Source organism: Gopherus evgoodei, chromosome 15, assembly GCF_007399415.2.
Source record: "Gopherus evgoodei ecotype Sinaloan lineage chromosome 15, rGopEvg1_v1.p, whole genome shotgun sequence".
NCBI lineage: Eukaryota > Metazoa > Chordata > Testudines > Testudinidae > Gopherus > Gopherus evgoodei.
This window is the reverse complement of record NC_044336.1, coordinates 19,200,766-19,218,376: the sequence shown is the minus strand read 5'-3', so window position 1 is coordinate 19,218,376 and position 17,611 is coordinate 19,200,766. Positions and strand designations below refer to the sequence as shown.

The 17,611-nt window shown below is 39.8% G+C and overlaps 1 protein-coding gene across 4 annotated transcripts in view; it reads left to right on the top strand.

The window, feature by feature from the left end:
- MMD (monocyte to macrophage differentiation associated) overlaps positions 1–17,611 on the top strand; it is a 137,532-nt gene that overhangs the window by 110,111 nt on the left and 9,810 nt on the right. For 3 of the 4 annotated variants that reach the window (XM_030534105.1, XM_030534104.1, XM_030534103.1), the window contains one exon: positions 12,581–12,662. In XM_030534105.1, coding sequence (XP_030389965.1) covers positions 12,585–12,662 — 78 coding nt within the window. In that variant the 5' untranslated portion in view covers positions 12,581–12,584. Of the gene's footprint in view, positions 1–10,772; positions 10,853–12,580; positions 12,663–17,611 lie in introns of all 4 variants that reach the window. The other variant, XM_030534106.1, reaches the window with a different exon arrangement.

Here is a 17,611-nt window from a genome sequence, read left to right as displayed (position 1 = left end):
CGTGTTTTGAAGCATTTTGAATTCTATTGCCTCTAAAATAATTCTGTGTGGGAGTCCATAACATCTCACACAGTTTAATGATCAGTGTGGTCATTTTATTTTGTGAAGGGATTTCATTTATTTTCTTTATTCTGGGAAAATATGGAGGAAAGTAGAAATAGCTACCAGGTAGACTATGAATATCAAGCTTGATGCAGAACTATTTTTTATTTTTAAAATTTTTATTTGTACCTTTTTATTTAGAGAAAAATAAAACAGTGAATGGAACAATGGAAATCACTCTTCCTTCAACCCCTCCCCCCTCATGTTGTCTAGTCTCTTTAGTTGCTTAAACCTATTACCTTGGTATCTAAATGTGGAATTCCATTTAATCGATTCTCCTGCTAATGCTGGTTTGTTCCTGCCAGTGTATTTTCTCATACTGTATCAATCATGGATTTATTTATTTTATAAAATGCCATTCAGACCTCCTACTTGGGTTTGCCAGTTATTCAAAAACAGAAGGGCACCAAGTAAAACAAAAAGGCAATACAATTAAAGAGGATGAAAGGAAATACCTAGGGCTTAAAGTAACTTAGTCTATTAAACTAAATACTGCAAAATATTTACCTCTAAAAGATTACAAAGCTGGGCCATTGTGTGAATAACTTCATACAGAGTTACTTAGCTAAGGGCTATCACTTCGTGTTTCAAAGCTTATGTTGATCACTAGATGAAGTCAAGAATATATTGCAAAATGGGCAGGTTTCTTGTGGATGTTTTTCTTACTACAGCTTTGGATGTAACCCAGAGTTCAACACAATATTGGGTGTACAATTAGATGGGCCACTGGTCTGATTACAGAAAAAATAAGATTGAATTGTGAAGTAGTGCCTTGGCTACAACAGTGCTTATACGGTCTTCCAAACTCATTGTGGTCCATGGTACTTTTTTTTTTTAAACTGTATTTCCCTTAACATAGGGCTGCTTAACTCACATTTGAAATACAGAACACAGTGAACAAGGCAGTCCTTATGGGAAATGAACAAGAATTTACATTAAAAAGTTTACATGAGTTCTGTCGTTTTGCTAAACTCATAGGTTACTCTCTTTTAAATAAAAAGGACTGTCAGATACTTTAGACAGAAAGTTCAAGTGATTGTGGGTGGGTGGGTAGAGAGAATTGCCTAAGCCACTTGCCCCACTGTTCATTACTTTCCCTGTCTGTAAGAGGAAGATGTTTGCCCTCATGTGGGATTCTGTATTGAAGATGCAAAGGACTTGGTTTGCCTTTGGTCCAAGGTCATTGTAGTTTGATGAATACTTCATTTTAAAGCTTGGTTGCCTTCAAACGTATTTTATACATATGGCAATGTTTTCACATTGCCTTGATTGATACTATTGACTGGTAACAGATCTAAGGGAGTCTCATGTCAAAATTGATTTTCTTCAGCAGAGCTAACTGGGGGAAGCTTCCCTAGCCCAATCTGCACAGTCTGTTTCTAATTAGCTTTATTAGTCAATTACTTTACTAAACACTAAGGTCTAGTACACCAAAAATCAGGAAAACCAGAAACCCTGTGTCTTTTTCCTAATGGGCTGTAAAATCCCTAAAATAGCAGTTAGTGTTGATCATATAAACATGGTACAAATTCTCTCCTGCAACTCCTTTTTCAAGTCATGTGTTCACCTGATGGACCTTGAATGACTTGGGCTTGATCTATGCTACAAAGTTAGGTCAACGTACGCTGCCTAGTTGCATGTGTCTACTTTTTAAACTTTGTCTCTGGCCAGTGTAAGCACCCTGTTACACCATCTTCTCGAACAGCGCTGAGCTATAGTCTACGTACTGAGAGCCATACAGTGTCAGTGTAGACACCGTGACATATGTCAACCCTAACAGTCTGCCAGCAACTGTCCCACGATGCCTGACGCTGACCACTCTGATCACAATTGTGAACTCTGCTTCCCAAGGGTCCACGGAGAATGCAAGCCACCCTTCTTCCCTCCCCCCTCCTCAAAACCCCTTCATCATTTTGAAATACTTCTTCCTGATTGCCCAGCTTGGTGAGCACAGCTTGCAGCTTCCCCTTGGGTGCAACTGACCACACCGTCTACACACTGTAGATGCCCTGCTGCCTGGAATAGATGGGGAGGTAATGGATTTTCTGGGCTCATGGGTGGGGGGGAGGGTGGGGAAGAGGCTGTGCAGGCACAGTTACACAGCAGTCATAGAAACATCGACGTTTGCAAGCAGATTGCATAGGGGATGTGGGCGAAGGGGAACAACCGGAATCAGCAGAGCTGCTCTACAGTGAAGGAACTACAGCAGGCATACCGTGAGGCCAGCAGTCAATCCAGTGCTGAGCTATGGACACGCTGCTTTTAAAATGACCTGCACGCCATACTTTGTGGACACCCCACTAGTACCTCACAGAGCACCGTAGGCACCTCCAAGGAACTGGACACACAAACCTCTGCATGAACAGTCAGGAGGAGGAGGCTAGGTAACGTGACCGAGGAGTCCAGCCATGCTGAAAGCCAGGACATGTTTGAGACTCCACAACCCAGGCTGTCAAGCACAGGGGAGCCTGCTGCAGGCTAAGTGTGTGAATGCATTTCCCATTACAATCTTTAAATGTACTGATGGTGCCTGACCCCAATGTAGCAGGACCCATCTATTGACTTATTTTCCTCATGATAGAAGTAGTGGTACAATGAAAAGGTAGCTATCTGCTTTTCATTCCCCACTAGAGATAGGCAGAGGATAGGGGACCTGTGGAGCAGTTTGTTTACATACACATGGATGTCCTTTGAATAGTCCTGAAAGATCTTGACGACGCTTCCATGGAGCTGCTCTGCAGTCCTCTCCTGCAGGTTTCTGGGGTTGACCACCGTATTTCTTCTGTGGTAGGACACATTTCTACTCCACTCTGCAATGACTGTGGCAGGCATCATTGCAGTTAACAGCTAGCAACATACAGGCCTGGGTGGTTCAGGTCACCAGCCGCGGCTGTGGTCTCTGTGCCTTTTTGTTACTCTCAAAGGAGAGTTCAGCTAAAATCACCACTGCCTGTGGAAAATGTTGCCTGTATTCACTGCCATTGCCCTATACTTGTACCATTTCATGCAACCAAACAATTCCCTCCTCATTTCTCTTCTCTCTGCCTCTGGCAGCCCACGCTCATGATAGGTGGAATTGGAGAGTGGGGCTGTGCCCAAGCACGCTGAAGTGTCCATAAGCATGCCTTGTTTAAAACCTTAGGGCAGCAGGGGAAGGAAGTTCTGAAACTGAACGTAAACTTTCCAGTTTGACTATACTTACAATGATACCTCAGTGTGTGTTAGCTGTAGCTCCTGCCATTGTGGCCTTCAGGAGTCCCCATCCACACCTGTGGAATGCTTGAGCTAGATAAGGAAGAGAAAGAGGAGTCCCTATGGAGAAGGAAAGGGTGGACAGGAGAGACCCATCAGGAAAAGGAGAGGCAGATGCACCAGGGCATAATGAGGCCATTTCAGCACAAAGCACAGATGCTGCAAACTCTCTGGTGAGCCTACAGGATCAACAAGCCTGAACTTGCCTCCGTTTGCAGTCAATGGGAGGTGCTAAAATGGAGTTCTTGTGCACCCCCCATGCCCTCCAATGTTCCACATGGCATCAGGGCTGCATCCCTACCCCAGCCACTCCATACTGGGAGACAATAAGGACAATCACAGCTTCACATCCTGACCTGTGTGACACATGATTGTTGTCTGTGTCGTTGAAATGCGCATGAATGTTCTTTTTCCATGTTTAGTTCCTTTTTAACTTATTCAAAAAAAAGGTTTTTGTAATTGCATATAATTTCTATGTACTGGCTTTGGTACCCAATAAAAACTATTTTTGAGAACATAATGTATCTTTGATTATTTCACAACATAATGCCTCGCACAACTGAAAGCACCTACTATTAGTTATTGTACAGGGCAACAGAACTCATGGGATCAGTGACAAACACCATAATAACTGTGAAGGTACAACAAGCACCACAAAATTGAACACTTGAAAATTCACCTTCTGAGGACAGAGAAGACTAAATTGCATTCAGTGTGAACTTCAAATTAAAAGGTAAACATGTCTTGTGCCTTGGTCCATTTGCTGTAGTACTAACAGTGCAGTACTCAACATGTTTTTACAGCTATGCAGTTAGCTTGTATATTCTAATCTTTGTAAAAGGGTCTTGTGGTCTGTGAATGGAATGCAAAGGCATCACAGAAAGGCAATTGTTGCATTCTGTGTATGTTTAAGGATCAATACGTGCATTTATCTCTTGGGGGTTTGGCTTTGTTTTTAAAAAAGGCACCAGTTCTGTGCTTTTAAATTGGTTTGTGAACTCGTGTTCAAGTTGCAAACTGTTTTTCAATCCACATTGCAGACTTTTCTTGAATGGTATTTATTGTAGCCATGCTCAGAATTTCCATTTATGCTACAGGGAGTTTTGCATTTGGATAAAGTACAGTATATCTACAGTGTAGATCAAGGAAGAACTTTGCATCTTGTATTTCTGTCTTGCATTACAGACTTTTAAAATGGTGAATCATTGTCAAATTCCAGGATGCAGTGTTTCTCACGGAAGACCTGTTTTCCAGCTTTGGGCTGTACCCATAATTTCAGTGGTTAAATTAATATTTCACTTTTTTCAGTAAGGCCTGAAATCTATAGTCAGGACTAGTAGAACACTTGTTTTGGTCACAGAAAACTATGTTAAATATTTAGATGTATATTTTCTGTAGTTTGAAGGGGGCAGGTTGAAATGTTTCTTATGACCTAAACAGACCTCATCTGAGCACTTTTTTTATCGCTGTTACTGGTGGGTTTTTTTTTGTTTTTGTTTTGTTTTGTTTTTTTGGTCAGACCTACAGTGACACATATACAAAAAAAAAAAAGCAGGTGATGATAAATATCTTTGAACTGCCACATATTAAAATCTAAACCAATGTGGCACATTTTAAATTTTCTTCACTATAATTATATAAAATTCACATAGCCACTCTTTACTTTACCTTTTTTTTTTTTTTTATTGTCAGCAGCAATCCAACATTGCAGACTTCCCCAGTGTGATTGCCGTTCAGTTCTCAACTGTCCATGCCAATTTCATTCTGGTGTCCCTGTGCTGGACGGCCGGGGTAAGCTTGGCACACAGGTCCAGGAATGTGGCCTTTCACAACTCGAAAGTTCTGCAGCCTCTACTGTCGTCATCCCAAACCTGCATTATGATTCAATCCTATGATTCAATCCTACTTGTTCCCTCAGGTCCAGAAGCCACACTAAACCATCTGTAGCTGCTTCATGAACACCTCCACCAACCTTGAATTGGTTTTTTCTAAGTCCCACAGCAAGCTGTCCTCCATGAAATTATCACATTGCTCACAGCTATGGTTCTTTTTGAGGCTCTGCAAACACCAGAGGATCATGCGTTGCAAACACAGAATGCTCATGACAGTAGCACAGAGCTGTGCGGACTCCACTATCTCTGACAGAAGCAGGGACCGTAACTAGCACTGCATGAGTGTGGGATTTTTACAAAAGGCACGAATGTTATGGGATAGAAATGGCATAGTGGGATGGAGAAAGTTGCATAATCAGAACTTGATCCTTCACTCCCTGACTCATTTCTGCCCAACCATGCAGTGCCTGAATTTCCCCAAGTTGCACACTGGGGTATCTGCCCATGGTGCACCACATTGTGCATCAACACAAGCGCTCCTGGTGAGTGTGTGCCATGCTTGTGCAAGGAACTCAGTAGGCACATGCACAAGCCATATCTTAACTGCAGTGGCTTTACACTGGCATAACTTACTTCTACCAAAGTTTGGTAGTGTAGACATGCCCTTGGTGTATGACTTCTATGCTCTCCAGGTAATAAAACAACCTTAACACAAGAGTGTGTGTGTGTGTGTGTATGTGTGCGCGCACCCCTAAGAAGTGCCCTACTGTCCTATCCTGGAAACTGTTTGTTTTACAATCTTCTTTCATTATATTGGCTCTATAATGAAAGAACTAGTATAAGAACAGTATATCTTCACTGTTCAAGAGTCTTACACTGGAAAACATTTATGGATTCTCTTGGTGTAACAGATAACCCAGTTAGTTTTAGTTTTCTTGTAAGCTATTACTGTGCATTCCTTGGTGATTTTTTTCATCTGCCTGGCATAGTCATTATTTTTATTTTCAGAGTTTTATTTATATTTTGAGGTCTAATTGTTCAGCTTAAGGCTATGTCTGCATTGCACTTTTTGTCAGTAAAACTTTCATGGGTCATTGGTGTTTGGGGGTGAGGCGGGGGAGAGAACATGCCCTGACAAGTTTTTCCGATGAAAAGCATCAGTGTGGACAGCGCTATGTTGGTGGGAGATGCTGTCCTAGAATCATAGAATATCAGGGTTGAAAGGGACCTCAGGAGGTCATCTAGTCCAATCCCCTGCTCCAAGCAGGACCAATTCCCAACTAAATCATCCCAGCCAGGGCTTTGTCCAGCCTGACCTTAACCTCTAAGGAAGGAGATTCCACCACCTCCCTAGGTAACCCATTCCAGTGCTTCACCACCCTCCTAGTGAAAGTTTTTTGTTTTTTTTTCTAATATCTAACCTAGACCTCCCCCGCTGCAACTTGAGACCATTGCTCCTTGTTCTGTCATCTGGTACCACTGAGAACAGTCTAGATCCATCCTCTTTAGAACCCCCCTTTCAGGTAGTTGAAAGCAGCTATCAAATCCAGTCCCCCCTTATTCTTCTCTTCTGCAGACTAAACAATCCCAGTTCCCTCAACCTCTCCTCATAAGTCATGTGTTCCAGTCCTGCTGATAAAGCTACCGACCCTTGTTGGGGAGGGTGGGGGGAAGTTGTTTTGTTGACAGGAGAGACAAAGAGCAGTTACGCTGCGCACTTTACAGCAGCACTGCTGTAATGGCACAGCTGTGCCGCTGTAAGGTGCGTGGTGTAGATATAGTCTAGGAAAGTTTCTCCTAAGTGTAAATTTGTTGATTCAAATCTCCCGACCCTCACTTAACGTAAGACTTAGTCTGAATACAGCATATCAACTTTTCATTTATTCTCTCTCTTTAAATAACTACTTTTTATTAATTTATTTAAGTGGCAAGAGGGATTCAGATTTAAAGTGGCACATTATTTCTAATATTGGGTTAGCAGGAAAACCAGTATCATCATCACTGCAATGTTCATGATTTTAGGGAACAAAAAGCAGCAGCATTCCCACAGGAGAAGCAAAGCAATCTTGTGCGTGATGTTCCCAGCCCTGACTGACTTAAGGAACAGGCATCTCAAGGTCACCTTTTAACGTGGCATATTGGGTCAGGAAATCAATTCTTCTATCTGTCTCAGTGCTACAGTAGAGTTTTAACTTTCACATACAGGAGTAGTTGTCTGAGTTGATCTTTTTATAGTAGATGTCAAAACCATGTGTTCATTTTTGAGTATGTAATCTTTAAAAGTAACCTTTTTCTCTCTTTGGCCCAGTTTCTTCCTACACTGAACCAAAATGAATAGCAGAACTTTCTCAACACATAACGAAACTTACAACATGGCAACAAACTCTCAATTCAAGATTGGATAATATGAGCACTTCCCAAGGGCACAAAAAAAAAGCCATATGTGCCACAATAAAATTGCTGTAGAGCATGACCTGACTTGAATGACCACTTAAGGGACCAACAAACTAGTTGTTTCAGAAATGCAGTCTTTCAGTGTGGAGCATACCTGTACCTGGTACAATTGTAGATGCTTGTGGATATAAGGCAGAAGGTTGCCCATTAAGGAAGTGTCCACATTTCACTGCACTTTGGGAGTTGGAGGTTCTTGTCATGAAGGGAAGTGGCTGACCTGCGTATGATATAAAAACATTAAATCTAGATACTGAATTAAAAAAAAAACTAGATTCTTCCAATCAATTCTTCCTTTATAAACAAAATTATACTAGCTGCTGTACCTTGCCTAGTGCTCCTAAGGTGCTAGTCTTCTGTTGTAGAAAAAAATATTTCACCACTTTCTTCAAATTAGCTTTACACTAACATTTGGTTTGTGTGTTTCTTGGAATATTTTTTTTACTATGTTTGATAAGTGCAAAGAAATACACCGGACCCTTGCTAGAACGTGGGATTTGAGACTGCATTATAGCAGGGACCGTGTTAAAATGAATTACAGTTAAAGTAATTAAATTTGGGATCCATGGGCGTGACCATGTTATATGCGAATTCATGCTATATAGATGCGTTTTCTAGCAAGGATCCAGTGAACTTGTAAATGTTGGTCATCTTGGAAATCTAGAATGGGAGTCAGTGTGACCTAGTAATTTATTGTGGTGTCTGTGAAGCATGAATTTTTTTCACAAAGGACGTATGGTGGGGTCACACCTAAAGCTGATAGGTGATACAGTGCTTTGAAATCCTCCCATTAAAGGCACAGTAGAAGTGCACATTTTCAGAACTTTTCCAAGATCCAAAGGGGAGCACTCATGTATATTATCCCCAAATTCATTTATCTGTCTCGATTTTGTTTAAACAAAGCATTTGTAGGCAAACTAGGATCTCTGTCACTCTGTGGATGAGCCCCTCCTTAAAAACACAATTCTGTGAGACAATCATCTGTGGTAGAAAAGGGCAGGGCTCAGTTTCCATTTAGTAGCTCAGTAATGCTGCTCTTCCAATAAGATTCTTGCTAAAGAGCACTGAAATTCTCTGCTGTGCTCAGGGGCAGCTCTAAGCATTTTGCTGCCCCAAGCACGGCAGGCAGGCTGCCTTCAGCGGCTTGCCTGCAGGAGGTCCCCGGTCCTGCGGATTTGGCGGCAGCCTGCGGGAGGTCCGCCGAAGCCACGGGACCAGCGGCTCCTCCGCAGGCATGCCCCAAAGGCAACCTGCCTGTTGCCCCCGCGGCGACTGGCAGAGTGCCCCCCGTGGCTTGCCGCCCCAAGCACGCGCTTGGCGTGCTGGGGCCTGGAGACGTCCCTGACTGTGCTATCAACGTGTTAACCAAGTGGAAACCTTCAAACAAGCTTCTAGAATCTTGTCTAAAGAAACAGACTCCATGTTTGTGAAGATCTCCAAACTCGGAGGCCAGTTCTACAACAGGGCTTTTAGCCAGTGTAATTATGTTGGTTAGCGGTGTGATTCTTTACAACACATTTATACCAGCAGAAAGCATTAGTATAGATGCAGTTTATACCGGCAAAAAAGTTCATTGCTGGTATAGCTGATTTCATTCGGTAAATTAGTGTAAACTATACTGCCAAAAGAACTCTTTTTGCTGCTATAAGCTGTCTTCCCCACTGATATAAGCAATACCAGTCTAGTTTCCACTGATATATGGTATACCAGCCAACTCTCTTGGAGATGGTGGGGGCTTTAGTGAAAGTCTGCATCTAATCCAGTCCTATTAAAGTCATTTAAGTTCATCCAGTCCTTAGAGGATCTGGCAATGCATTCACCCATCTCCTGTGCAGATGATGTTCTTTGTTTTTCATTTAGATATTAAATTATATTCTAATTTTATTTAAACTTGTACTGCAATGAAGTATCCCATTAACCATCTTTAACTTTCTTGTAAATCATGAATAGTTCAAAACAACCGAAGTAGTTAACATTCCGAATCTTGAAATAAGCAAAACTTTTAAGTTTACTCTCCAGATGATATAATTATCCCTTTTTGTTTCTACATAGAATAAGGCCTCAAAGGTACCACTGTGGTCCATTGAGAAATTTTGTAAAATCATCCCAGATGTAATCAGTGGAAAGACGTCTCCTGTGGTTTTGAATCCACTTAACTGTGCAGGAGGAATCTAATCCTGAACACTAGAATAACCTAACAGATGCTTTTTATTTTTAACTATTTTCCCAACTTGGAAACAAAACTGAGTGAACTGTTTGGCTCCCTCTAGACAACTTTCAGATACTCTTTAACAGTTGTTGAATAAATAAAGAGAGGCAACCAGGCATTAATTCCATTTTCCAAATGTCCTGGAAATCTGTTTACTTCTGATTGCAATCCTACGGTTGTTCTAGAGACTAAACAGGTGTAAGTCTGCTAAATTCCTCGTTGTTTTAGGATTTAGTGGAGTTCACTGCGGTTAGGCATAAATGTTCAGTATTCACTGGTGTGTGAATAAACATTACATTTTGTCATGCCTCTACAGGGAACCCAGAAAATGCAACTTTATGTAGAGATGGTATTTGTTAGTGGACCAGTTTAGAAGGGGAGTTTAATTTTGATAATCCTGCTCAATTTATCAGTCTTTGCAGGATTCCTTATTTATCAATTTAGGATACATGAATAAAATGTTTAGCACCCAGAGTTTCAATATTAACTTGCACTGGTTATCAGTTATGAGTAGATAAAAATATGTCACTATTCTGTTTCACAAATAGGACTCTATATTTGGTCAAAAGAATTAGCTTCCAAATGCCACAACTTCAGCTGCTAAGATTGGCCTGGTCGGATGTCACAGCACAGTAAATGGATGGTATTTAAATAGGACCCTTGACTTAAGAAACCTAACCAGGAAAAACAAAGTTCTTGCATTATAAACAGGACTTGTGTTATGAAGCAGTTTTGAGCTCTGAACATATAAGCATCTGTTGGGAAGTGTGGGGGGTGGGGAGAGTGAGTGGGACTGTGCATTCATGATTCTGTTCCCTGCTGGGTACCAGTGAAAGCCTATGAGAAACCCAGTTGGGTATTGCTGATTATTGGTACAAAATGATCTACTTGGAATAATTATTAACTATTATTTTGTATTACTATAGTACCTAGGGGGGCTCCATACCAGAACCCCGCTGTGCTAGGCACTGAACAAAAAGAGGATCCTTGTCCCAAGGAACTTAGTGTAAGTCTAAAACAAGAGATGGATGTAGACTGATGGGGGAATAAGTTAGTATGACGTTTCTTTTTGAACATTAATTTTCCCAATTTGTGTGTAGCTTTAAAAAAAAAAAAAGGTTTTAGAATGATACAGGGAATATTTGCATATTGGTTCTGGTCTTGTTGCCTGTGTCTGCAGTTTTATGTGACACAGGGTTTTTCCAGCTGTTCTCAGAAGAATATAGCTTATGCTGGCAAGTTTTTCTAACATTCTCTTACATTTTCTCAATTGATTCTATTCACGAGCCTCTTGTGATTGACTCTTGGTTAAAGCAGAATTAAAATGCATTATTTATTTTAGGTTTATACTCCCATCCACTTCCAAAGGGCCACCTATTCTTGCTCTATGCAATCCTTCACAATTCCTAAATAAACAATAGGATATTTGCCACAACTTGTTGAAATGTTACCTCGACGTATGTTTGACCTTGAAACCATTGTGATCTGAATGCAGTCCTAAGCGGGCAGAAGGTGGTGTATAATCTTAAGGGAAAAGTCTTTAGAAATGGGTTCATCGGTCTTATTAGACTACCTATAATAGAGCTCTAGCTCTATAAAAATACTACTCGTTTGTGGTATTCAGAGCTATTTGTACATTTTTATAATGTAGATAAAAATTTTTAAAATAATGCATCTCATTCTAGATCTAGCAAAATATTACTTTAATTGCTTGGTACTGAAACATGTAATGCAGCATGGAAGGGCAAGCTGAACATCTCAGTTGTCTGGACTGTCTAAAAATATGGCAATTTATACCATTTATTAAACACCAGCTGGGAATGATTTATTTTAGTGTCCTGGTGCTACATTTTGCGTAGAAGTTAGACTGGAAAAAATATGGGGAAACATTTTTCATCAGAACTAGATTAACAATAGTTCATGAGCAGTGAGAACTGTGATATCTCCTTTGGCTCTCACTTCTCTGAAGCTACTACTAAAGTAATATGCTCTATGGGAAAAGTTGAGAGAGTTCAGCCGTGCTCCCTCTTCTCTGAATCTAATCTTAATTTGGAATAAAACCCAATTTTCCTCCAGAATGTTCTGAATACTGTGGGTCCATATGGCCGGGGAAGACACTGTGGTGAAACAGTCAAAAAAGAAAAATGTCTTAGACTTGGATGGCAGACCCAAAGTCGTCTTGACTTTAGCTAAAACAGTTGGTTAAAAGACTAGCACACTCACAATTGTTGAGGCCCCTTAAAGGAACAGAAACACAAATATCTCAGCTGTCATAATCCAAAGGATTAGTCTCTAGTATCTAGATAGAACTAGAGAAAATTGTTATAACTTTAGATAAAAGAAATCTTGGTCCTAGGATTACTCCCATTTTAACATGTATTCTCTAGAATCATGGCCATTCCTCAGAGCTGCCACCCTGTGTATGGTTAAAGAAAACAGAACAAGCCATGGGAAAAACTAAGGTCTGATCTTGCATGCAACTACTACTAAATTAAGAGTCTTCCATGTGTAGGGAATTGGTCTTTATACACTGGGACACAGAAAAAAGTATTTAATGAATTTCTTCATTAGGTCAGCTTTCAATTGTATATTATATCTTTTTGCTTAAAATATCTGTAAGAAAAACATTGCTTTGCTTATATTTTTAACATGTTAACAGATTTAAGTTAGATGCTACTGTGTGTGGTAGTGTGTGTTAACTTTTTCTAAGAGTATTCCATGATTATCTGAACAGGTTCATGAACCACCCAGCTCCAGCAAACAGCCGCTACAAACCCACTTGCTATGAACATGCTGCTAACTGTTATACACACGCAGTAAGTAAATTCATTATTTGACTAGTTCTTTCAGTGAAACCCTTTATGGTATTGGAATCCTACATTTCTTTTAGCTTTGAATTCCTAAATGTATTTGTTTGCAACTTCTAAAATCAATCTGATGGTATACTGTTGCTAGAAAGTGGTAGTAAATACAAGTAGTGATCATAAACGCATGTTCCAGGAGCACAGAAGGATCCAAGGAGTCATATTTTGGTAAAGTCCTGCAGGTTAAAGGTTTTGACTTATCTCTTTCCCCTTTGCCCAATCAAAGGGTGACTAAAGCATCATGAAAATGGATCTCTATAGGCTAATTACTATAATCCTTTTAGACTATTTTTCAGTACAGGAAGAACAAGGAAGATTTAACAGTTTAAAAACTTTTTGAGCCTTTAAATACAAGGCTGCGGCATAGGCTACATTTTAGGATAGAAATAAAACTGAACAGCTTTGCTATGATTAAGCAGCTTAGAAAGAAGATTTGAGAGAAGTCTAGACATTTTTAGACACTAACAGTTAAGGTGAGTATAAACTCTAAGTATCTAAATATAAATATCCACATGTTACCCTGGACAAAAAAATGTTAAGTGACTAGTTTATTCACCCAAAAATGCAGTCTCAGGTCAACTAAAACTATTTGTGAATTTGACCCTAATTTGGCAAGTAGCTTTTTTGCGGGGGAAAATGTTCAGGTTAGATTTACCAGGGAACTTGATTGCTCTTCAGCCTAGTGGTGGTGGAATGCCTTTTGATCCTCTAACCCAGTGGTTACTACACTATCCAGGATGTGGGAGGCCCAGGTTCAAATCCACTCACTCTTTGATTTGGAGCAGGGACTTGAATTTGGATCTGCCACTCTCTGAGTGCACTAACTGTGAGATGTAGGAAGGGCAGCTAGCGGATGAATGTAGTGACGCTCAGGTCTGCTCTTTTTGTAGCTGCAGGATCAGGAAAGAAACAGTGCCTATGAGTGAAGTTGGGAGACATTTACAGTTAAGTTGCTGTAAAGTAAACTCCATTTGATATGGGAGTGGAGGGATCAGTCTGAAATTATCCAAAATGCAGGCGTTTTATACCTGTGTAGAGAGCATGTGCTGTACAATAGTGAACTAAAACAAGCAAAATGTGAACAACTTGTCTTTGCAACAATTTTAAAAGTCCCTTCCCACTTGCTTTCATATAAGGGGCTCTCTTCTTTCTGTATTTCAAAATGAGTCCTGGTCTATATTCCCCACTGCTAAATCATGCAGTAGGGAGCAAAGGACTGCAAGTGTTCCCAGAAGGGAGCAGTGGAGAGCTTGTCAGCTCCTTGGAGGATCTTCAACAGTGCAGATTGAAAGAGCTAATGGAGAGAGGGCCTTGTTTCTCTCCAGCCAATGTTGGGGAGTACAGAGCGAAACAGTGTATGGGTGTGTAGACAATGTGGCATGGCCAATGATCATGCTGTACTGCCGGTGGACAAGTCATCTCTGAAAGCCATGTACAGGGACAGGCAATCAAACTGAATGCCTCAAGATCTTCAGTGTTGAGGCTGGGACTGCTGCATGCTTCCCTGTGAATACTCTGGTTCCACGTGGTGCTATCTGCTTTACATAGTCGTTCCACTTGTCTCCATAAACAGAGAGCAAGCATTGAGGTTTTGCACGCTTTTGCCTCTCCCGTGGAAAACTTATGCAAGAGAATAACTTTACATTGTGTTGCTGTGGTCTGTGCAACAAAAAGAGTAGTAACTTAACGCACAACTTGCCTTAACTTTGCATAAGCCAACACGATCTGACTGGTGTAGCTACTGTACAAAGACCAAAATGGTGCTACGTAAACAGTGTGAAATGTGGAACCAGTTGAGGTAAAGTAGTCTGTACCACCCTAGTAAACTGAGAAAATTGACAGGAAGTTTATACTGTTCTGCCATAGTTTGAAAGCAAACAACACGTTGGTGTTGCAATATATAAGTTTTCAGTGGTTACCTTACATATAAGTTCTGTGGGTTTCATTTTGTGCTGCAAGAAACTTATTAGAATTGTGTGGAGGATGCAATTATGTTTCACAAACGATTTCAAGATTTTGTTTGTGGGTTTTGTTTTTGTTTAATTTGGCTTCATTCCAAATTTAAACAAACTGAAAAATTTTGAAGCTGAAAGAAACTTCTAAAAAAAATTGTTTCAGTTTAGTTGAAATGTTTTTTGTTTCAGCAAAACTGAAACATTTCATTTTGATTGTGACAGTCTTATTTTGCATTCTAATATGAGATGGTACAAATTTTTAAAACTTCCAAATGGAAAGGTTGGTTTCAAAATTTAAAAAATTCTGAAAATGTCCAGACAGAATGTTCTTACACTGTTAAACATTTTTCTTCTGGTTTTCTTCCAAAAGGAAATTCCAGGGACATGACAGGATTTTGCAGAGTGCCAAGATTTCAACAGCTCTGCATGTTCCAATAGCACATGATTCCATCAAAACTTCTCCAACCAGCTTTAGGGCCTATTGTTTCTGCATCATTCATTTTGCTGTGGGCCCTAATTAAAGTTGCTGTTGTGTGTAGTAATAGGGAAGTGCTATGGCCTTTCCCCAGTGTATTTGCCACCTTTCAGTTCCTTCAGCAGATATTCCTACCTGCAGTAACTGCGACTTTCTCATAACTGAATGATTAGGATTTTTCCAAGGGTCTAACAGAGTTAGGTGACCAAATCCCAGCCAGTTTCAATGAACATTCCAGCTCCTCATTCAACAGGCTCATTTGATAATCCCAGCCCATAAACATAAACTGTTAATGCATCCTAACTCCTTCCTGTCCTTTCCTTAATGGAAAGTAAAGCAAATGATGCTCAGACAAGTTTCTCAATTTTATTCTAAAATAGCTTAGTAAAATTGGAAGAACTAGGCTGCAGTTCTGCTACATCTCCTCTTAAAAAAAACCTGTCACTTCCCTGACCACCCCACCCCCACCCCCCACCTCTCCAAAGCTCACTGCTCACTTCCTCTAATTTAGCAAGTATGCTTTGGCTAAGGTGCTCAAAGTAATTGCTAACTTTGAACTCCAAAATGGAATACTCTCTAAATTGATTTACTTTGTTTTAATGCTGGCTTTTGTTTCAGTTTGGCTATTTATAAAGTAGTGGATTTGGCACACGGAATTAGCACCCTGGTACAGTCTCTCCTGTTAATATAGTTTTGCTTACACAATGAACAAAGTGTAAATTTCAACAAATTTGAATACCAAGAACAAGACATTGTTTGGCGGTTTAGCACTGTTACATTATATTGTGATGACTCAGCATTTTATGATTCTGTCTAAATAGATCCATTCCCTCAGTTTGTTAGTAAATATCAACCCTAAAGGTACTGTCAGGACTTCCCCTTTTGAGAACTGATACTGTATTTGTCGTGCAATTTTTGAAGTTTTAAATTTCTAAAATCTGCTCAAGGAATTATTTTGGGAAAGTTGTATAGCCTGTATTATAAATGGTCCCTTCTGGCCTGGAAATCTTTGTATCTATGAAAAGTTTGAGTAGAAAACTTGTATTGCTTATCAGTGCTCTAAGACTAAAGCTATATCTTGCTTTTTAAAAGGTGGATGAGAAGTCCATTTTTATGTGTCTCTTTTTATTAAAACCTATATCGTGTCAAGTGTAATTAGTGTAGTAGAGAACTCTGTTTGCCAGTAGGTAGGCAGACAGCAGAATTTCTCTTCTGGTCTGACATAAAATGGCTAGATTGAAAGCAAACACCTTAGAAGTAATGAAACATCTTTCGTTTAGTTAACTGTTCTCATGATGCACTTGATGGCATATAGGCAAGGCATACTATTCCAAATGGATCTCTTGGAAGAAAAGAGAAATCTTCCGTAGCAGGAGTAGAATTTTTTATTTGGAGCTCAGAATAAAATCCAGGAAAATGGCAGAAATAAAATAATATTTGATAGCTTGCAGCTCTGTATTGATTTGTATCTGTATTCATCCTCTAAAGACATGAAGGAAGAGATGGTAAAACAAACTGACTTGCTTCACCCTGCTATAACTTGAACTACAGTGGTCTTTATAAAAGTTAGACCCCCACCTTCTCAAATATCTGGTATCTTAAATGCACTGTTTCTTAATTGTGTAAGAGATTACTTTTTAATGGCAACCACCAGTGCTTAAGGTGTCTTATGAGTAATATACTTTAGGCTAAAGTATTCTTTGGGGTTTGTGTATTCTATTAAATCTGAGGATGGAGAAGACTAAATTGCATTCAGTGTGAACTTCAAATTAAAAGGTAAACATGTCTCGTGCATTGGTCCATTTGCTGTGGTACTAACAGTGCAGTACTCAACATGTTTTTACAGCTATGCAGTTAGCTTGTATATTCTAATCTTTGTAAAAGGGTCTTGAGGTCTGTGAATGGAAGGCAAAGGCATCACAGAAAGGCAATTGTTGCATTCTGTGTATGTTTAAGGATCAGTACGTGCAGTTATCTCTTGGGGATGGGGGGGGAGTGTTTTGTTCTTTAAAAAAGGCACCAGTTCTGTGCTTTTAAATTGGTTTATGAACTCCAGTGTTCAAGTTGCAAACTGTTTTTTTCAATCCACATTGCAGACTCTTCTTGAATGGTATCTATTGTAGCCATGCTCAGAATTTCCATTTATGCTACAGGGAGTTTTGCATTGGGATAAAGTACAGTATATCTACAGTGTAGATCAAGGAATAACTTTGCATCTTGTATTTCTGTCTTGCATTACAGACTTTTAAAATGGTGAATCATTGTCAAATTCCAGGATGCAGTGTTTCTCACGAAAGACCTGTGTTTTCCAGCTTTGGGCTGTATCCATAATTTCAGTGGTTAAATTAATATTTCACTTTTTTCAATAAAGTCTGAAATCTATAGTCAGGAGCAGTAGAATACTTGTTTTGGTTACAGAAAACTGCTATGTTAAATATTTAGATGTATATTTTCTGTAGTTTGAAGGGGGC